General features: G+C 42.4%; 1 protein-coding gene across 2 annotated transcripts in view; it reads left to right on the forward strand.

Annotated features, from left to right (window-relative positions):
- The window catches only part of ITFG2 (integrin alpha FG-GAP repeat containing 2), a 595129-nt gene that overhangs the window by 122772 nt on the left and 449040 nt on the right, over positions 1–23317 (forward strand). For both annotated transcript variants that reach the window (XM_085652304.1, XM_085652305.1), the window contains 3 exons: positions 2554–2728; positions 10598–10737; positions 15678–15826. In XM_085652304.1, the coding sequence (XP_085508430.1) occupies positions 2554–2728; positions 10598–10737; positions 15678–15826 (464 nt within the window). The remainder of the gene's footprint in view (positions 1–2553; positions 2729–10597; positions 10738–15677; positions 15827–23317) is intronic.

A 23317-nucleotide genomic window follows, 5' to 3' on the forward strand; every position in this document is an offset into this window, starting at 1 on the left:
CTGCATTGTGTGTGCGACAAATCTTAGGTTACCAAAGCGTGTCTAGTGAGAACAGTGGAGGCTCCTGCTCAGCCATAGAGCATATAGGCTTGACGTTGTGGGACACATTTTAGTGCTGGGGTCATCACGCAAGTACGAATAGAGAATGAATGATTATACCACTAGGAGGGCTGAGGTAAGCATTTTGAAGACTGTGAGCACCAAGATTGCAAGTGGCGTTGTTTATGATGTCTTTAACTATCCAAAGAAGCTTGCAGCTAGTATTGGGCCAAAATTGCTCTTTGGTGAGATGAAAAGATATTTGAAGTCCATGGGTATTTGGTATGTGAAATTTAATTATGTCAACCAAAGATTAAATGGCTACTGGAGGGTTTCAACCGGGATGGTTAAAGATCAATTACTGTACAGCCTGGAGAAACATTTTTAAAGGCCATGTTGAGGGACATCAACCACATCTCGTATGAGTACTGAGGTTGTCTCCAATTGTGATACTGAGAGGCAGCGTACCTAGTATGTTGAAAAAAGAATTGATGGTAAAGAAGCTGATGGAGTTGAGTAAAGAGGGTTATGTGGCAGACATAAGGTTAGAGGTACAGAGTACGTTTGTGGATGACGACGGAAGGCTGAGGTTGTCTGAATTATGTGATACTGAATTAAAATGGCTGCGGACATAAGGGTGTAAGGTGTTTTACTAGTCCCAACAGAGTGGAAAAAGTTTGAGGTGGTGTTGTGGTGTTCTGAGATGCTAGAGTATTGAACAAGAGTAAGTTGTCCGTGGTACTTTAGAGTAAAGTGGAGAAGGTGTGCAAGAAGTTTGTGTTAAGATCATGTGACTCCATCAGTATAAAGTGAAGGGAACAATGGTGGTTTTGCAGGCGTGATATCTTCGAGGACAGTCATTACCAAGCCAGAAAACCTACAACATTTTGTGATCATCTAAGATTGTCCAAAGAGCATCTGTCCTTCTGTACGTTAGTTAATGCTACTGTAAATATACTTTGTGTTTAGTGATTAGAGTGGTACTTAATAGTTGTAATGTCCATTACTGGAGTAGCTTTATTTGTATGGAATTTTTGGAAAGGTAGTAAGGGATATATTTGATCTTTCTTATGGCCTGATTACAAATTCAGGTGAAGGGAGTGAAATCCCCCGGTGGGATATAATGCCACCCGATCACGACTAAACCAATGTTCCCACAAGTGGGTGCTGGGACGCGAGCCCAATTTTACCGAATTACACCTGCTTATGACAGATGGTAAATGGGAGCGTTAGAAAGCATAGGATAGAGAACACCATGTGGTAGTTGACCCAAAAATGCAGATTTGTAGCTAGTAGGTAGGTAGCTGCTTCACAGGGAGTGCTGCTGGTTGTATGTCTCCTTTTGCTTCATTATAGTGCTGGGGAGTCCATTGAATGATGTCGGCGCACTGCTGAATACAATAACAGGTTGAGATTTAGGGCATCACTTATGTGGAACAATTATAACAAATCAACCATATATGCTAAGTAATTTGAGCTTTTCTTGGCAGTGCCTGAAACACAAGATTAATACCTGCGTGCTGTTGGGAGGGATGTAATAATAGAGAGAGGAAAAGAGGTAAAGCTGAGAGTAGGGGGTAAAAAATGACCAGAAACGTACTTGGATCTGTAGGTAACAAAGGGTGGATGGCGAGGGGTAAACAAAGAGAGGCCAAGAGGGCATCACATAAATTGTGTGCGAAGGTCGGGGTGTGGGAAAAAATGGAGACCAGGGTGAAGCCTAACGAGAGATCAGAGAATGCACTTTAGATGGGGTCAAAGTCTTTGTTAAAATGCTCTCTGGCCCAATGTTTATGATGTCTTATAATGTTCTTAACTTAATTTTTTAATTGGACCAGGTTACCCATTTAATGTATTTTTAAATCGTGTTTGAATGTGAACTTTTATGGTTATATAAGCCGAAATAAAGTAATGAAATGAAATGAAATCAGATTGGTGAAAAGAAGCAACCGGGAAGGAGAATGGAAAGATCATGCCGGGACAGTGCACAAAAAAGCTGTACATTTCTGAACTGTGACATATAGCATGAGATGAGTCTGTGCCACAAAAAACGATCGGCAATGAATGCTTTGAAATACACTCAACACGGTCGATTTATAGTTTTTTTGCTGCAGGTGGGCACTGTTGTAACTAACCATTGTTGTATGCACCAGTACACACTTTCTAATACATTTCTGTTTTATTGATTGCTGAACAATTGTTCATTTTACTTTTCGAAAGCCCTGCATCCTGTTATGCTACTTCAGAGCGAGAACCTTGCAATAAAATAAAATGAAATAAAAAGAAAGTAACACAAATTCATGAAAACTGAAAATCCGCCTTGAAGCAGCAGCTTCTTGTGCTGCTCCTCTCTGTATGTCACGCTGAACTTTACTCTTCTCGCTCTCGTCCTGTCATCCGCCAGCCTGTGCTTTAGCTTCTCCATACATACGATACAAACCAGCGTTTGTCCTGCCCGTCCCCAGGTCTGTCCAGTTATTCCTCCTCCTTACGTCAGTTGACTTCCTCCCACAGAACTTCGTAGTGGCTGTGAGCGCCGAGGGCTGGTTCCATCTCTTTGACCTGACGGCTGCGGCGTCGAAGCTGGACTCCTCGGGGCACCACGACTTCCTGCTCGGGGACGAGCAGAAGGCGATGTACATGCAGCACATCCCCGCCAACACCAAGGTCATGCTGATCAACGACATAGGTGAGCGCTCCCAGGGAAGAACGCAATCCCTTCCCTTCCCTGCCCGCCCTGCGAGTCTGTGTTCTTTATTCGCATACCGGAGGTATACACGAAAACAAGTTGAAATGCATAGCAAATAGATGAATGCAATAGAATCTGCACAATCACTTAAACAGGACTTTGAACCGCAATCAACAAGTGCAGCAAAGCATGCTTTTCTTTGAATGAGGAGTACATTTAAAAAGCGGCAGCTGCAGAACAGACATCCTTGCAGTTGAATAACTGCGTGTATCTGAGAGCCACCTTGCATTGAGCCAAACCTCCCTTCTTCAACAATGGTTTTACGAACTGTTTGGTAAAAATCATACAAAATGTGCAAAAGAACAAATAATGCAGCAAAGTTTGTTTGGAAATACCCCCACAAGGGCAGTCGCCCAGTCGAGATGCACTACTATATCCCAGAGGAGCTATAAACAAATAATGAATAGTGCCCGCCATGAAACCGTCTAAAAGCAACCTATCTCACCTTCCCATGTTCAATGACGGGTAAAGCTGCAAACCATCAACTGCTTTCCAGTTACTGCAATGTTGCACAGCCATTTCGTGGCATTCCATGCCTTCCCTTAGTTTACATCTTTTCCTCATGAAGAGGGATTTTACTTCTTTTTATGTCCCCTTTGAGGATGAGAAGGAGCGAGTGGAATAGCTCCGAACATCCAAGGTCAGTCAGAGAAGATTCCACATAAGCTTTCGCGGAATGGCTCTCCTCTTACCCTGCAACAGGCAGTACTTAATAATGCCCCTATCCAGAATTGCCTCCGGATTAGCCCATTTCCAGACTCCTAATATGACTGGAGCTAATTTGATGAGGCCTTCCAGGTCTGGCAAGCTAAGCTTGTGAGCTAGTGGGCGGCTGGTGCAACACAGGGGTGGCTCCTCCGCTAAGGCGGAGAAGCATCGTACCACTGCCTTTTAGCACTGCAAAAAAGGAAAAATAAAATGTTAATAACTCTAGGTTATTATCATTTTATTTTTCAGTGCTGAGACAGTTTTGCAGGGCGGGGCAGTGCAGGATGGAGGAGTGGTGGCACTCTCCAAGTGCTCATGACTGTTTGGCTGTCCATCTTGGGCCAGCCAAACAGTCATGCTCACTTTGCATGTTTTCCACCCAGGCTGTATTACAGCCTGGGTGGAGAACATGCCCAGGCTCCCATTCCCTGAGTGCTAAACCACGACGCTCAGGCTAATCACAACACTGTATTGCAGCGTTGTGATTGGCTTTGGGTAGCCTGTGTGCCTCCTGTTAACAAAGAAGCCAGGAAGAGGATAGAGAGGATAGAGGAGAGGCGGCAGCTAGCTGACTGACCGGCTGGCAGGTATGTGATCATTTTAGGTCTCGCCTACGCAGCACGTATGCGCTGCTTAGGAGGGCCTTTAGCCGTCGCTCTGCTCATTTTCAAGCACTGAACTCGTGCTTGTGGCGGCATCCACCTTGCGGGAGCGCGCAGCGGCGTGCCACAAGCACGAGTGCAGTGCTTGAAAATAAGCAGACTGCTCTCCCAAGCCTGCGCACCACTCGCGGGCTCACCTCCTGCCCCCCCCTCTCTCTCATGCGCGGACCACTCGCGGGCTGTGTATTTCCACAGCACTCTCACTCAGTCTCTTACAAACCTCACTCACCAATACTCCCTGGTCACGCATACACGTCGCTTTCACTCAGGTTTCTCTCACAGAAGCTTCTCAAACGCAGCTCACTAACATCACACAGGATATTGTCATACACGTGACGCTTCTATACAAAACATGCACAGCTCACACACCCTCAAAGTGCACACACTAACAGCCCCGAGCCCCCGCACGCCTCCCCGCACCCACCTGCGCTCTTTACCGTGTCTCCTTCTCACATAGAGCGCAGTATTGATGTCCCGTCTTGTACTAGCATCCTTTCATTCTCCGACTCCCTTCAGTGTAGTGCTGCATTCTTCTGGGCACGTGGCTTGATGGTAGTGCAGCAGTGGGCTCTGCCCGGGTCATGTGGTAATGTTGGCTGAGGCTATCAAGGTAACGGAGGATCGCTGCCCCCTGTTCTCAATAGAGCTATGAACAGCTGACCCCATAACATGTTTGTCGTATGGTTGTATGGTTTCTGGGTTTATCACCACTTCTAACCAATAGCAGGGCTCACTGGGCAGTACAGTCACGAAGCCCCGCCCATAGCCATATCTCAGCCTATCAGTTTAAAACTAGCCTTCTGATTACATGTCTTCGAGTACTTTTGAATGGGACTTGTTTGGAATTGGAAAGTGGAGACAAGAAAACGTTTAAGGTTTAAACTCGGGAGACTGGAGGTAAGTCTACATTCCGGAACCTGCCTCTTGATTTGGGAGTGCTGAGATAGGAAATATGCCGTTTTATAACATAAAGACAGGTTCACGTAGGGTTCTTAGTTGATATATTTTCTGATGTCCGCGTACTAAACTAATGTGGTGTTTTGTATCGTGGATGATGATTACCCATTGCCAATGTGAATGATAGTGGGAGGTCGCAGATGCAATGAGTCTGAATGTTTTGTTACAGAAGACATGAGCTGGCAATATCCTATTTTCTATATGGCAGTTCTGTAGCGAAGTGCTGGCACTGTCCAGAGCAAAGTATGGCAACGCTGCGGAAGTCATCAATGACGTAGATAACACCCAAAAACTGTCTACTCGTTTTGAGCGTCTCTGGTAACTTAACATTTTTATAGTTTTGTGACCTCTCGGGTGGTGCTACATTGATTTTGTATCTCATGTGATATGTTGCTGCATGTGAAGTGCTCCGAGAGAGGCTACTTCGGTCCTGTTTAACAAACATACACTAAATATAACAAGCATTGGCATAGCCAATAGGTCTCGCCTTTGGGACCTTATAAGTGTTTAGTTATCCAGCACAATATCCTTGGTGCAACAATATCAAGTCTTGCATGGCTAAACACTTATAAGGTCCCAAAGGCGAGACCTATTGGCTATGCCAATGCTTGGTTTTTTTTTAACCCCCCCTCCCTCCATACCTCCTCTCCAACTACTGCTTCACGGGAGCAGCCGCCAGTGGTGCAACAAACATCTCCGCAGGCGATTTTCCTCAACCTGGGGGGGGAGGGTGGGGAATAGTTATTCAAATAACCCCAGACTCCCACAGAATAACTAGCTAATGAAATGTACTGAGACCTGTATATAGACAAACTGAGAGTCAAGGCCTTGCGACCAGTTGGCCACGGAAGACTCAAAAGTCTATCACCCTGAATAATTTGCTGTACTAGCAGAGAAGTGGGAACTCCATGTGCCTGAAAACACAACTCCCATGTAAGAGAAGTTGTGCACACATTTTAAAACATAGCTTTCACATTCTACAAATTAAATCCTGCTGCTCTTAAAACAGCATGCCATAATCTGAGATTTGCCAATGTTAGTAGATGAATCGAAACAGGCCATAAATTTGACAAAAGAATCAACTAACTTGCGCAAAGCATTGGGTGTGCAGGCCATTAGGACTGCATCATCAGCATACATCAGCACTGGAATAGCCGTCTCCCTATTACTTTAACATCCTTCGTGACGTTACATAAGGAGGTGCTCAAATTGTTGATATATAAAATAGAAAGCAATGGGGCTAGCACACAGCCTTATGTAACACCTCTATCAAGATCATTGTTCAGAAAGTTCCTCATTAAGTTCCAACCGTTCCCTGGCCCTCAAAGTATGTAGGAAGTTTACTGCAGCATCTAGATCTAAATCCAGTGGCTCATCACAGCCTGCAATGATTCACACAGTCAAAGGCAGTGAAGAGGTCCATGAACGCTAGGTACATTGGATAGTGCCTAGCAGTGGGATATTTCCCCACAATGAGATGCAGATTCAGGCACTGCCTTGCCGTACCCTTCCACTCCCTGGACCCCAACTGACTTGGATGAAGGATGTTGTGCTCACGAGCCCATTCTCACCTCCTATCAAAAATAGTTTGACCTATAATCTTAACTGAAGTATTGATCAAAGAGATTGGTCAGTAGTTCTTATGCTCCGATCTGTCACTCTTCCTAAATAAGGCACTGGATGTGAGTCCTCCCGGCACCAGGGCTTTTATGCCATGGGATTGGAGGATAGCTTCCGTTACCTCTTCAATTGTAATGGATAGATTAGGATGCTGCCCTAGACGACTCTCATGGTAAGAGTGAAACAGACCGTTTTCAACCTGGATACTAAATAATGACGAAAAATACCTAACCCAATCATTATAATTTATGTTAATCCACAATTGTCCCTAGTCATAAGAAAAAATAGAGTTAATGATAAATAAGGACCCAGTCAGTACTTATCAAAAGGGAGACTTGTCCAGCCGGACAGAGGTCATGAATTTTACTGATATTCAGAAAGTAGCCAAAATATAAAGAAGATTAATAAAGTGGGACACAAGCCTGCGTCCAGTACATACATTAGACCATAGCAACAAGGAGGTTCAGGCATAAACACATAGTTTGCTTATAGATATCAACAATAAAGAGAAAACAAACAGTTTAGACAACACCCTTATGTCTCAAAAATCATGTTTTTAACATTTCGGGTATTTGTAAGTGTCGACGGCGTTTCGATCCTACTAAACGGATGCAAGGATCATCATCAGGACAAGGAACAATAATGCCTGCACGATGCAACCGCTGCCGCGGTAAATTCAGAACCGATATTTGTAGTTGATGCGGAGGGACGTGGCCGAGGGCTAGGTATTGCAATAGATTTCTTAGCTTGGCTCGGATTACCAGGGGTCCGTGGCCCTGGGAATAGGTTCCAGGGTGATTGAATAACTGGACAAACCGACAGTGCGGGAGCAGGTTACCGGCCGGTAACCTGCTCCCGCACTGTCGGTTTGTCCAGTTATTCAATCACCCTGGAACCTATTCCCAGGGCCACGGACCCCTGGTAATCCGAGCCAAGCTAAGAAATCTATTGCAATACCTAGCCCTCGGCCACGTCCCTCCGCATCAACTACAAATATCGGTTCTGAATTTACCGCGGCAGCGGTTGCATCGTGCAGGCATTATTGTTCCTTGTCCTGATGATGATCCTTGCATCCGTTTAGTAGGATCGAAACGCCGTCGACACTTACAAATACCCGAAATGTTAAAAACATGATTTTTGAGACATAAGGGTGTTGTCTAAACTGTTTGTTTTCTCTTTATTGTTGATATCTATAAGCAAACTATGTGTTTATGCCTGAACCTCCTTGTTGCTATGGTCTAATGTATGTACTGGACGCAGGCTTGTGTCCCACTTTATTAATCTTCTTTATATTTTGGCTACTTTCTGAATATCAGTAAAATTCATGACCTCTGTCCGGCTGGACAAGTCTCCCTTTTGATAAGTACTGACTGGGTCCTTATTTATCATTAACTCTATTTTTTCTTATGACTAGGGACAATTGTTGTTTATAATCACTTAATTCCCAAGGTCCCTAGTTGACCTTTCTGGGTGCTCTTGTTGTTACTAAATATATATTATGTTAATCCACAGCATGTTATCCGCGGTAACTCTTGATCTACATTGTTTAAGTGTGGTCCAAAAGGTTTGGTGCCATTAGTGAGGTGCTCCCAGTGCTGCTCATTAAGCTCTTTCTTCTTTTTATTTCCTGTGTGTACATTGTTCTGGCATGTGCTACCTCATGGGCAATCCACGGAGTAGTTTACAATGCTTTCCTCAGCCGCCTATTTGCTGGACAGCGTTAAGAGTGGATCCATCTAGGACTTACTTGTTTTTTCTGGGCAGGTTGTCCGAGAAATAGTCTGATGTATATTCACACATCTTCGAAATCACCCAAAATATTAGACCCATTAATCTGTTCAGAAAGAAATTTTAAAAAATTGTAACTTTACAGCATTACAGTCCGGCCAAACACATACTGGGATTACGCATGAACCAGCGTAGCCGTAGACTATTATCAGAGACCAAAAGGAGAATACTGGACCATCTATGGTGCTTTAACTCAGTACATGGGCATATATAACATCCTTGTTAATGCATTGTGATCGATGCAGCTAGACTCACTTATGATGGCCTTTATGGCACCCATAGCAGGATATTTCTAGAGACAAAGATATAATCTACAGATGTTGCACAACCCCTACCGCAAAAAGAGGAGAGTTTCCGATTACCAATGTCCATAAATTCTATGATGACAACCAGATAAAAAATGCCAAGGTAGCGTCCCAATTCCTCACCCCTCCAGTCACATAATAAGGGGCCCTTGTTTACTGTGCTGGAAACACATTTTCCATTGAAGTCTCCACAAATCATAATGTTCACCTGTTGAGTGTAGTGTTGAGCTTTTGAGTTATCAAGAAATGTAAACAATTGCATCAAATTACTATTGGCTTTGTTGGTAAACTCATTACTGTAAAAATATATCAAGTAAACCTTTAAAACACGTCCCCCTTCATAAGAATCTCTTGAAAAGAGTGGTGCGCCGTCAGTATCACTTCACTGTCGAGTTTGAGTGAAGTTGTGACCCAAATGGATAGGCCTTCTTTTGCACATCCAGAACTTGAATGGATAGCAGAAATCGAATGACAAACATAACCATTATCTACGACAGGTCTACGTCTCCTGGAAGAAACTTATGTTGTATTCCTCAGTGAGGGATATCCGTTCACGTATCGGCATCTTAGACGTGATCCCTGTAACATTCCAACTGACTACTGATAGGGCGGAATTGTTGGCCGGGTTAAATGATGGTGCCTCTAAGAGAAAACTTAGGGAGGATAAAAGGGAATCCCCGACCAGTAGAAGTTTGGAACGTAACAAAGTTGCCTTTAAGCCTGAAATGACCCCAATCCAGTTTGAAATGGTGAGTGATGCCTGCTGGCATAAGGAATAAAATTAGTTTCTTGGGAAGTAGAGGGCACATTAAGCTGTGGGTTCAATTGGAAATAATAGGGCTTCAGGAGGCTTATAAAAATATCCAAGTGGCAGGCTAATTTTAATTTTACAGTCTTCCTGAACACCTTTTAACCCCTTCGATGCTGCGCAGATTCCGCCGCTGTGCTGACGGAATGTTGCGCGGGCGTGGTCATGACGGAATGGTTCCGTCATGAGCACAGCTCAACCGTGGGTCATGACGGAACCATTCCGTCATGAGCACCGAAGGGGTTAAGGAGCAGCCATTCCATTCTACTGTTATACCCATAAGAATGTTGGAGCTGTTAACCAGAGAAACGCCCCTCTGCCTGGATGGCCAATGAAGGACTTTATTAAGAAGGTCACTATGAGATTCCTCTATATCTCTGCAAAGAGCACTTTAAAAGACTTTCAAAAGTACTGCTGAGTTGTCCAGTCCTCAATAATCTGATTAATGAAAGGAGTAAATATGTGACCCCATTGCACACATTCTGATTAGGATGGAGGGGGTTTAACCTGTAAACGTCTGGTTAACAAAGGAGGCGTTAAAGTTATAAGCTTTGACTGTGGGCTGGGATGAATGTCCAGCATAAATGGCTCAATGCAGCTGCGTTTAGAAAGGGGACATTCAATTGGACGGAGTCATATACCTGTATGGGATCAAGTGACTGAGTGGGGAGTTGCACACATTTTTGTGTGTGTGTGTACGTGTGTGTACGTGTGTGTGTGTGTGTACGTGTGTGTGTGTACGTGTGTGTGTATACGTGTGTGTGTATATGTGTGTGTATACGTGTGTGTACTTTGTTGGTAGAGGTGCTACAAGAATGCCCTGTGTCCTCAGGATCTATAAAACTGTGTGACAATGGGTTATAAACCTAGTGTGGATCAAGAATCTTCAAGTTAATTGTGAAACAGAATGGCAAAATTTTTACCTGCCAGTAGGAATCTAAAGTTGTTTGCTCTGTTGTAGATGGTGACGGGAAGTGTGAGCTGGTGCTGGGTTATACAGATCGCGTGGTTCGAGCCTTTCGCTGGGAAGACTCATCAGAAAACTCCGATCATGTTTCTGGTCAACTGGTGTTGCTGAAGAAATGGCTGTTGGAGGGGCAGGTGAGTAATGACTTTAACACTCTTTTTCTATTTGTGCATTTTAAAAGATGCAAGGTAGATATGTGATTTATTTGGGTCCGAACCAGAAAAAAATCATTGAGTTATATGTGCACTCCAAGGCTAATTATGCATCAGAGGAAGTTGAAAAAAAATACACCAAGGTCTACACCCAGTGTCCTATCTAAGTAAATTCATGTTTGTATAACTCAGAGTGCTGTAGTTGTTATACAAGGTCACTGTTGTATAGTTTGCACTGTTTGTAAGTTATAGAGCGAAAAATCCATGCTGACTTCATAACATAACATCTGTAAGGGTAGGAATTGGGAAAGGGGCTAAATAAATTGTCTTTCCTTGGTTGATGGACACCTCTTTTTCACTCTTTAAATCCGCTAGAGCTTCTCTAGTTTGGTGTTAATTCTGCGTCCTCATATGGTATGTATTTTGTGGCTGTGTTGAAAACGTTGGGTTATCGGTGTGTTTCACGGTGAGTGAGTTAAACATTTGTACAGCATGTACTGCAAATAGAATAGCCTCAAACACTGTTTGGCTTCATTGTTGGGCTATGTTTTGATAAATGTGATATGCCATTGCTTTTATGCCCTCTCGTAATCCGCCCCATGGAATTGCTGAGCCCTATTTTGTGGCTTTTATTCCTTTCATATGTCAGTTCCTATTGTATACCTCCTTACATCCATCCATTGCACCACTTTGAGAACACAACTATCTTTATTTAAAATTCTCTCCTGCTGCCCTTTTTCACTGCATTTGAGAACAATGCTCTCCAACCATTGTCGTCACCTGCTTGCCATTTTTAGGTTGATCTTGCTAGTATTATGAGCCCCGATGTACCCCAATATAAGTCTAGGTAGTTCCACGACCTTTCACCTACATTTGTCCTACCGTGCTCTACATAAAGGCTCTGGTGCTGACCTTTTACCTAGTTAGAATAGATGTTGTGTAGTTTTCTTAGAAAACTAGCCTAATTTATTATGCAAGAGGATACTTAGTATCACAGCAGGATTACAATCTTCTTCATAATAACTCTGTACAAAAGTCACCACTATCGTCATCCTTGGCCGACAAACCCACGGTACCATGACACTTCTAGGTAGAACCCCAGAGGGTACCTTTTGGGTATATAAGTCCCACTTAGTCGCTGGGCAAACTAGAGGAGAAAGGCTTCCATGCTGACACGAGACGCTGAAGTCCCTGCCCTCAGACACTCCAGCACGAAGTGGTCATACATCCCTTGCGAGGTGTCCAACTCGAGACCAAGACTGGGTGCTTTGTTCTCTCCCATCAAGTATTGGGGTTGGCTTTTTCCTGGGGGAATTCTTGGCTATATACACCTACATACATGCTAGGTACATCTAGTTAGGGTTTGAATCTTAGGAGTACTCATGATTACTGCCATGCATCTCTATGCCTGCATATATTATTGGCTTTCCTGTCACTCTCATTTGCTTGCTTTTTATTGGATGGCTTACCTTGCTGATCTTTTGTCTGCCTCTCCACTGGAACATTGTCTCTTGTGTCCTTCCACTGCTCACTTTGGGAGGTCTGCTTTTTACTTTTGAGTTAAGCATTCCATGAAAGTGCATGCATTTTCCAGCTGTCTTCCTTGAGTACTTCTCTTTACTCCATCTGCATACTGTGTTCCGCTGTCTTGCCATGCGCTTCTCCTTATGTCCCTCTGTGATGCTCTTGCTGTCATATCCTTCTCTCCAACACGCTGCTTTCTTGTTCATGTGCTTCTTTCCCACCTGCTGCACGGTTCTCTTTCTCTTTGTCTGTTTGCTCCCCTGCGCTCCACATTGCTCTCTCAGTACCCAATGCTCTCCTCCACATTCCTGCCCTTTGTGTTGCTTCTCCACCACCCGGACCCTCCAAGTTGCTTCTCCCACCTCTTTCTCTTCTGATAGCCCCTCCCGATACCGCATATCACGCCATGTTGCTTCCCACACCGTGGCCCTCCATGCTACTTTGCCCCGACGGGCGCTTCAATAATAGAAAAAATTGTCAGTGTCATTTTGTTGGCATGCACGTCTTGTGTGTGCACAGAAAAAATGACATGACTTCTGCATTATAGCGTTGCTTTTGTTTTTTTTAAGTTTTTTGTTATTAGCATAACGCACAGCATCAGAGGTGCTTTAGAGCACAGCTAAAAACTGCAACACCCAAATATGTTAATGCAAGTAATGTTAAATAAAATTATTTAAAATAATTTAAAAAAAAATATATAATGTACGTTAAAAAATCTAGAATTAAACATATTTATAAATTGCCAAATGTTTTAGCAATATTTTTTGAGTTTATAAATTATTGTAACATTAATTTTTATTAAAATATAATACAATTAGTTTTCATCAATTCGATACATCACATTTATAATTCATAATAAAACATGTTTTTGTATTTCAGGTGGGATTTATTTTTTCATTTAAACTTCAGAAAAACAATTTTGATTTTATTTAATATATTTAAAGATTTAATTTAAAATTAAGTTAACAGTGTTGTAGCATTTTGTTCTACATTTAAAATATATAAAATGAATTTACAGTAATATTTAACATTCAAATATTTTTACTAATTTGTTTCGAGTTTAAGATCAGCTTGACGGACCCGATTACATGGCACCAGCTGTTGCTGCTTCAGAAAGTAAAGTTCCTCCTCTGGAAGCAGACTTCAGAATTCCTTTTGCATCTGGTTGGGGCAATGCCCTGCTGGTATGAATGCTAGAATCCTACCAAATCACCCTTAAAAACATGTTCTACATACAAGCCTTCCTGATCCCACCCACTCTCTGAACAATAGTAACGCCTCCTATTAGTCTACATTACCTTCTAGAAGTGCTGCATCATTCACCGAGTATGCCAGATGCAGACCATACCATACTTTGCCTCTAAGATCAGAACCTCTGGTGTCACCTGCAGCTCCTTGAGCAGCATCATTGCGAAGCTAAACGATTTAAAAAAGGAATAAAACCACCAGCTATGCCCCTGAAACAAGTTAAGAATCCAGATCTGAGAAGGACTCTCCTTCCTCCATTTACAAGCAAAGGAAGAAATATTTCTTTGCACAGCACTGCGATAACAGTGGAGAGCCACTTATCACGTACTGCACTTCAGAAATAGTTTGGTTCCCCTTTACATATGTTTCTTGTGACTACCACGTCTTGAAATTGATCCTGTTTTTTTAGGGAGAACACTATTGATTTGAAGCTAGACTTGTGCTCTGTAAACCCAAATATATAAGAAGAGCATCTTTTTTTCTTCTCCACATCTCTCTTTAGGGGTATGCTATTGAATTATAAATGGCATTGTCTACTCTTTAGATTTAATGATTTTTTTAAATGTATACTCTCAGTTCAGAGATGGCTCAAGCAAATTGTGTTATTCAATTCACTATTGGTGGTGTGTGCAAATTACTGTTTTTTGCATTCCCTTTTTTCTTAAATCCTATCACAAGCTGTTTTCCTGAGCTGCCATTTCCTTCTCTAACACCAGGCAGAATCATTGGGAACATGTTATGTTTGTGTTATAGGGGCGCTGGCCATATATTGAGCTAGTGATTAGGTTGGATAATTAAGTACTTCTCTTTTGATTGTTTAAATGTATAGAACAGTAAATGGGGACCCTTGAAAGTAAACCTATTTTTCTTCCAGATCATGGACAATGCAGGTGAAGCTTAAGTTATGTGTTTGACCACTGGACTTTAATGGGAGGGGTATACTACTCAGCTATTGAAGGATATCCACCGTCTGCTCCCAATTATTTAAGCACACTGCCATGCTTCTCACAAGCTTCGTCTTAGCAGCAATTGGTTTCCTAGTCTGTGATCCCTGGCCATCATCCCACTTGTTATGCACCTGTGTACATATTCTGATTTTGACTGTTTCAAGGAGGAGGGGTGGAATGTAGATGAGTTAATAATTGAGTCACAGACGAAACAGTACCCTGCCTATTGGTCAGTACACTTCACATGCATTCCTGTCCAGAAGCTATGGTTTAAGACTCTTATCAAATGGTATGCCAGTAATACTGATCAACGTTCAGCGACTTCTCCGCAATGGCGGAGGAGCTCTTCCCCCTTCCCCCTCCCCCTTCCCCCACCAAATGTCAGCGGAGGAAATATAACACTGTAATTAATACTCGTTTTATTTTTCCTTTCCTGCCGACTGCCGAGTCTTGGGGGCGGCCTGGGAGTGACTGGCACTGAGGGGAGTGGTAGTGCACTCCCATCAATGTACATGACGGTTTGGCCGGCTGTCTCAGGCTGGCCATACCATCATGCGCAGTGAAAGGTTTCTCCAACCCAGCAAAGCAGTTGGGTTGGAGAGAGCAGTCACAGACTAACAGTCTGTCCTGGAGCGCAAATCGAGGGTGCTCCGGCTAATCCTGAAGCCACTGTCATGCATGAGGGCAGCTTCAGGATTGGCTGCGGGGCATTCTGGGAGCATGTGCCTTCCTGCAGTGCAGAGGAGCAGAAGAGCGCGACAGGTACGGTTTCAGGTACGTTTTTTTTTTATTAAATGAAAAACTTTCTCCACCTATGACTCTTACAACACCCCCTTCCCATCACTGAACCCAACCCAACCCCTCTGCCTGCCACGCCGCTCGTCAAGCCCCTGGCTACTAGCATTCAAAGTTTAAAGACGTTCTTTTTATGGTTATGAAGTGGCAGGCACTGAAAGCTATATTCAAGTCTGCAATTTCCCAATGTATCGAACACCCTTTCCTAAACAGTCAAAAATTGGTGCTTACATGTTAAGCTTCCCATGTCTGTGCCCAGTGGTGTTTTGGGGGGGTTATCCTTGGCTTGCTGCTGGCTTTTCTCTCTGTGAATGTTCGTCCTCCATGCATGCCTTTCTAATTTTAAACAAGGTGAATGATTTACTTTTGATCTCCTCTCTTCTATTGGTCTTTTTTTGATCAACATAGGTCGACAGCCTGTCTGTGAATCCAGGGCCTGATGGCACACCAGAGCTAATGGTATCGCAGCCAGGCTGTGGATATGCCATCCTGCTGTGCACTTGGAAACCGGAATACCAATGCCTGGCCGAGGGAGAATCCATGTCCTCTACTAGCAGGTGAGAGGTGTTAGGGAGCTGCTGGACACAGCTGTGCTTATGGGATACCAGTATTAAAATGATGGTATTAATGTGCCCAATGTTAGCTTTCACGGCCAAGCTTTCTCCCTGTTTATAACTAATTTGAAACCTCACATATGTAGTTGTGCCATTATAAAACAAGGCATCTTCTCAACCACATAGTTTTAACCCAGAAGGCTCCAGCAAGACGTTATATTTCTCATTATCACTGATAGAATGAAGAGTCTTAACCTAGATTATTTCAGTTTTGGCATTGTGACTCAATATTAGTTCTGTATCATTTAAGACACCACCTTTCAATTTATGTTGGTTGCTACAAAGCCTAACCGTTAAGTGGTGCCTGCCTGCATGCCCATTGCATGTCTTTGGCTTGAAAATTAAACACTCTGACACTTGCCTCCAATAATACTAAACTGCCTTATTGCCTTTATCTGGCTATATATTCCTCTTTTTTCCGTTTGGGGGTGGGGGGTTTAAAACCCCAAATCTCCTTTACCTCTATCTTCTCCCGAACCCTAAACCTTAAGAAACCATTAACTCCCTTTAACTCCCCTGAAACCTAGAAACCCCTTCCCAGCCATTACTTCTACCCTCCTCTGAATCCTAAAAGCTGATTACGTTCCCGTACCTCTACATGTCCTTGAACCCTAAAGACCCCTTAACTTCCGTTACTTCTACCTACCCGTAAACCCTTAACTTCCTTTTACTCCTACCCATCCCTGAACCCTAAAAACCTATCACCTCCCTTTTCAACTACCTACCAAGAACCCTAATACTCCCTTACTTCCCTTTACCTCGACCTGCTCCTGTACCCCAAAATACTCTTACTTTCCGTTACCTACCTCCCTGACCCCTAAAAACCCTTACCTTCCTTTTCCTCTACCCTCCCTTACCCATCACTCAACCCTTACACATCATTTAATCCTTAAATTCCCTTTTTTTTAAATGGCATAACAATTATGTTTATTAAAAAAAAAAATTAAGTGTGTGGTTATGTGCCATGGAATACTAAAAATAGACCTGCGTGGTACTTAACTGCATGGGAACTTACTGCTGAGTAAAGATTGCATACCTCTTGAACAAACACATGAATTTTTAATATGTGTTTATTTTTCTCTTTTTGATAAGTTAGCCCTTCAACACTTCCTAGGTTTCCTAATCATACTTCAAAATACCTGTTCACAGTTTAGTGCTTACTTGTTGCTGGCAGACTAACATATATTGTGCGCATATTTTTGTGTTTGCTTTCTTTCCTCGTGGAGTGGCACAGATCCCCATTTCATGCATCCACAAGCATTTCATTTTGTGCATCAGTTACAGCCATCAGTTCTATGGATTGTACTTCGGAACAAGGCATGCTTGTACCATGCATGCCGTTACTCTGCAGTCTTTACAACTAATGCGTCTTTCCCACGCATATTGTTACGACATGCCTTTGTGAAAGCGCTACACTTTGAAGCGGTATAATTTACTATTCCCACTCCAGTCTGGGCAACAGTAGTGAAAGAGTTGGACTTTAAGGTCCAGCGCTACTTTCCCTAAGGGATGTGGTAACGATATGCGTGGTAAAGGAATGCTTGGTAAAGACGCATTCGTTGTAACGCCCGCGATGTAATGGCAGCACCTGGTTCGCGCCACGTTGTAAATGCTGTTTCCTGTTTTACTATAGATTTGGCGTGAGGATACCCAGTTTTTCCTGCTCTCCCCTCATATTTTCAATCTGCCCTCTATTAAGTTAGTTCCAGGACCACACGTACTCTACTCTTCAGTCCAGGGCAAGAGCAACAGTCCTCTATATGGAAAACTTCTCTGACTAGAGACAGCCAGACATTACTGTGGTAACCACGTACATTATTGCTTTTTTACTGTTCCATACTGCCAGGGTTTGCCTGCCGGTGATGGACAACAAAAAACATCCTAATTGGGTGAATGGACATGTAGGCAATTTTCCGACAGCCCCTGTGTTGGTGGGGAGGGAACTCTGTTACTGTTTAGACGGAGTTCACTTTCCGCAAACATATAAATCTGGCCCTCTGTTTCTTAAGGAGTAGTTACCCTCCTAGAGAATATGTCCTATTATTGAACACTTATACAAATTATTCTATTCTCTGATTAAGGGGCCTGATTGCGAGTTTTAGCGGTGCGGGATCAGGGGTACTCCACCGCCTCGCTCCCGCATTCGCCAATACTCACTGCCGGCCTCCAGATTACAAATATTTGTGTGGTCTGTCAGGGGGCAGCTTAGCGGTCCCGTGGCAGTGCAGTTTAAAGGCTCATAGTGAGCCATAAACTGCACCGCCACGGGACTCCAATGCACGTTTCTGCTCGGGAAGGAATGCAGAGTTTCATGCATTCCTTCCAGTGCAGGAACTAGGGGTGAACATCTACGGAGGGCAATCATGTGCCCACCCTGCATGCACAGGGGCAAGGAGGGGCACTGTAGGGCCTCCTTTCTTTCCTTTCCTCTCAGCCAGCAGTTGCATGGAGGAAGAACTTCCATGAGACCGCCTGTGGTGAGTAAAGTCATAATATTCCCGCAATATGCTGAGGCACTGCCAAGCATATTGTGGCCATCAAACCCCTGCCAGGGATATCTGATTTTTTGGGGGTCATTCCTACAGATATGAGAGTTCATCCACATATATTTAAGATTTATCTTCTATTGGTTCATAAATATTGATTTCAACTGTGAACTACAGATGACTAAATTGCGGCCGAATAGATCCTCAGCTTGGCTTAAAACTAGAGAGAATTCACATAAAGGAAGACTTTAACTGATGGTCACTGTCCACTCTTGGGTCTGGTGGCAGTCCTCCCTTCTCAAACCTGAAGCTTACAAGAAAGTACTGAAACCTCCTTTTGAAATAACTCTGGCTCTTTCTCTGCATTAATTACATATTGACACAATGCAAGATGAATGTTGTGCTGGAACCATCTCTGCCTGTCATCCTAACCACATTTGCTGGCAAATCTCATTTAGTGTATTCAAATAATGTTATACTTCAGCTCATTTATTTAAATGATAAATGCTTATGAATATGTTTATTATTTTATGTATTTGGGAGAGGGCTGCATTGTCAGTAACCTCTTGAGGTCTCTCCATCGAAATTAAGAAAGGTCACAACAGTGGCACCTGTTGTTGGTGCATATTTCATCTTCATTTGACCATCCATTGATGTGGCACTCCTTGTCTGAGGTCCAGTCATCAACGCAAAAATATTTGTTGAGAAAATTCTAGATGCTGCTAGATCTCTTGTTGTCCAGGATATCTACATCACTAAAGACAGCATTGTCTGGAAAAGAATGTTCATCCAAAACAAATGTGTAACAGATTCTGGTCCCCAAATGTGGTGCAATTTTCAGGGATTATTGCGATATCTTTGATAGATAAGTCCCAGAATTCTCGCTTAGGGCAATGATTAAAGCACATGAGATGCACACATACTCATGTTCCTATTTCTGAAGAAGTACCTCGTTCTAAAACAGTAGAATAGTATTTGCTGATAGATATGTAGACGACACTGATTGTGTTGCTGAAGAACAGCAGTATAAAGAACATGCCGATAAAGGTAATGATTTCAATACTTAGAACCATTTTATCACTTGACAGGACCCTTGTATATCCATCTCTACTAAAGTGTCTCAAGATGACACAGAAACGTTTCTACAGGATATATATATCAAAATCAGCTATGAGTGTGGCTTATCCCAGTGGAATCCTGCAGAAAAAAACAGCTTTATATCTACAAAGCATCAAGAACCATCTAAAATATCCTTCATATATCACATCTTAGATCCTTTTGTGATTTTACTAATTTGCTGCTAAAATGCAGAACACCATATGTAGACCTGAGACCGCATAAAGCTGCAGGTTAACAGGATTATGTTCTGTTTTGCTCACAAAACCTAACCAAATGAAACTTGATTGCGGTAGCTGTAGCTAAACTAAAATTGGTAACGGTTCTTTGTTTCATCCAGGTCCTGACTATACATTCTCTAAATAATGTGGCAATAACCACTGTAGTTCTAACCTGACATATTTGAAATGCAAATGAGAAAATCTGTAGCTTAATTCACATCTTGCACAAAGACAACCAGATTAAACAAAGTCTATTTTATTATGTGGACCAATGCCTTTTAATCAAGCTTTAAAATCAGCGATGCACTTGGCTGTAGCGGGGATCTTACAGTTTGCTGATTGACACTTTTAAGGGGCCACTCAAGATTAGGCTCTTTTGTCCAAGCACTTGCACTTGATATGGTCATTAAATACACAGTTGCCTCAAGACAGTAACATTTTACTCTGCTCTGACTCATGACTTCAGTGCCTTGAACGAGGTTTCAAGGAAAGATCAGGGACACAGGTATCCAGTTTCATGCCAGCAGTACCAACATTTTCGTGCTGCAAATGGCTGGGACCACTTTTATCCGTAGACCTATCAATTGTTTTTAGAACACAGAACTAGACATGGCGGGTAGACAACAACCAAGCACAAAAGTAAATTTGACTTCAATCCGTCCACCTCTCTTTCAGCAACCCAGTGTGACGGAAGATCTTTCTAGGCATTTCAACTTGGAAGGACATTATCATTAATAAATGGGGAATACTAATGGGTCTTCCTTAGGATTTTGCAAAAACACAGCAGATATTGTCAAAAGGAGCGTTGGAAGTACATCCAAGGTGGAAAAATAAATCAAGGCCTTTATTGTTTAAAGTTTGTTACCTGAAAAGCAGACTTGAAATTTTTAGGTCGTTTTGAATCGCATGACTCAATATGTTACTTGTTTTTATTGGGGACATATATTTGTTCAAACCTAGATTTCGCTGTGTCGTGGACTTTAATGAAGCTTGCTTCCATATTACTAATTAATGTAGTTGGCAAAATGGTGCTTTTGGTTTACAGTAGATCACCTTTATCAGTTCATGGTCCTACCATTTGTTCTTCACTTGGTTGCCCAGCTTTTCCTGAAAATGCTTGGCGCTAGTTGCAGGCAATTGGAGAAAGCAGTGAATTCACGTGTGCCTCTTTAATGAAGCAATCACACACTTCATTTCAAGCTGCAAGTTCCATAAATATATAGCTACAAGTCTTTGCCTTTTTGTGCTGCTCTTAAACCTACATAAATTCACCATTTCAACCAACAATCTATGTTTTCCAAATGGAAAACTAAACACCATGGAAATCTTTTCACCTCTAAACTCAATGGCAAATACCTCCATTCACAAGAATGCCACACACTAAGGGTTTTCAAAAAAAGTTTTTATGTCCTTAATGCAGACTGTAAGTGAGACCCCTAAAGGTGGTGGTGTGGTAGACTAAAATAAACTTTTGGTAGAAGCCCATGGCACAAAACAGAGATTACTTATACTCTCCTGCTATGCACATGTGTTCACTTGGAAAGGCATTGTTTACTGGCTGTAAAGTGAGAGACTTCTCTAATTCAGTGTTTTGGAACTAACAGCAGTCAGTCTAGTCCATTTCTATTACTCACTTTTAATTTTAGGGTATCTTGAGCATTATATCTGCACGTATCCTGGTTTTTGCATGAGGCACTACAGCTTCTGGGACCAGGACCCAGATTCCAAAACTTGACTGCCTCTACAATATTTTGGCTTCATGCCTCGAGAGCCTGAGACTAACTTTTCATGTAAGTCTAGATGGAGCACCATTTTTTAAAGCCTGCATCATCTACGGATTGGAAGAGCTCTGTAGCGGTACAGATTTGAGCTGTATCACTCTGGAATATGGCTAACCATTTCGTGATTACTACTTAGGGCCCAATTTAAAGTTTGGCAGACGGGTTATTCTGTGACAAACGTGATGGATATTCCGTCCGTTGTACTACAAGTTGCATAGGATATAATAGAATTGTAATACAGTGGACAGGGTATCCGTTACGCTTGTGACAGAGTAACCCCATCCACCAGTCTCTAAATCAGGATCTTTGCATCTGATTTTTAGGGTTGTATTAGAAAGCATAGCACCCTAGGTGTATGTTTTTGATGGAAGTATAACTTTTGGTGTTGTAAGATTTATGTCTCATACAGTTGCCAGCAACTACAGAGTTCACATTGCACCACCATTTTGTACATTCTTTTTAAAACCGTGGTTGTGTTAAGTAGAAATGAGACCTATTTCAACATGACTAGTTGCTTTTGTTTCTGATGTCTTTACAAAGTTACTACTGACTTGTTGGATGTTATAACAGGAGTGATCAGGAGGGTTAAAGCGATATATAGGGCTTTTCATGCCCCTTGCTTAAGGAATGTATGGTGCATAGGCATGCCTGATAATTGTCGTCTAAAAACAGGGTTACTGATTATGTTGACTAACCTTGTGGGTTAACAATCCTTTGTAGTAACATGTTTTGGTATTGCTCAGTTCAACTGTACTCCTTGTATGAACATCTGACCAATGAAAGGCCTGCTGAGAATCAAACAAGTGATCTGATATGATACACAACCTACACGAATCCCCAACAGAGCTGTACTTGTCTTATGTGTCAAAGATAACACAGATTTCGGTTTCTGTGTGGGAGAGAGGAAGCTATTGGTTTCTTGTTTCTGTTGTTGATGGTGGGGTTGTCATCAGATGTTGTGTGGGTGATAGAATGTTGTTTAAAGAAGTGATGTCAATGGGTAGTATTAGTGAATCACAACTCCCATGAGCCTAACATTTACAGTCCCGCTCAGACTTTTGAAGTTTGATCAGGTATGATGCAATCTACACTCAACACTGAAATTGCCTGTATCATTTGAAGACTGCAGTAAAAAATGGCCAGGGCATTGTGGTTCAGCTAAGTAAATTTCTGGGAAGTCTAAGGTTTACACGTTTTGCTCTACTAGGAAATAAACCCATCATTCCTTCTGATTGCTTAAAATGTCTCCATTATCTACTATGGGGAGTCTCATACTGTGGAGGCTAAGCTTGAAAGGAGTTGATGTGGACCAAAGGGGCTTTAAAATCCTGGAATGGTGCAGATACGGCAAAGCTGGTGGCAGAATCAAAATGGTTATCAGACCTCTATGTTTAGAGATTTCTTAATGGACTGCTTTACAGAAAAATGCAGAGTATTGGGAGTGGAAAGATACCAATTTTTCTCTGAATTCCAGTTTGGTGCAGTTTATTTTACTTAATACAAAGATGGATTGAAACTATAAGAGTTCTGCTCTTATCATATCAATTTTCTGAAAACTGCGTACACATGGCAAGCTGAAAGCACCAGCAGCGACGCAGTCCACTCAGTGCTTTTCAAGTAGTAAAATGACTTCCAATAGCCGTTGGGCAGCACCCCACTGTTATGAGATCTATGACTGTCACGTCTCATTCTGCTGGAACTTCACAAGTCGACGATTCCTTCTCTACAATGAGAATGAATTAGCCTTTACAATAAGTTCTGAGGATGTAGCAAGTGAGTTGGTGCTTCTGCAGAATGTCTTGCATCTTAGCTTACTGTGCTTCAAACAAC

The sequence above is a fragment of the Triturus cristatus genome, chromosome 4_1, assembly GCF_964204655.1.
Source record: "Triturus cristatus chromosome 4_1, aTriCri1.1, whole genome shotgun sequence".
Taxonomy (NCBI): domain Eukaryota; kingdom Metazoa; phylum Chordata; class Amphibia; order Caudata; family Salamandridae; genus Triturus; species Triturus cristatus.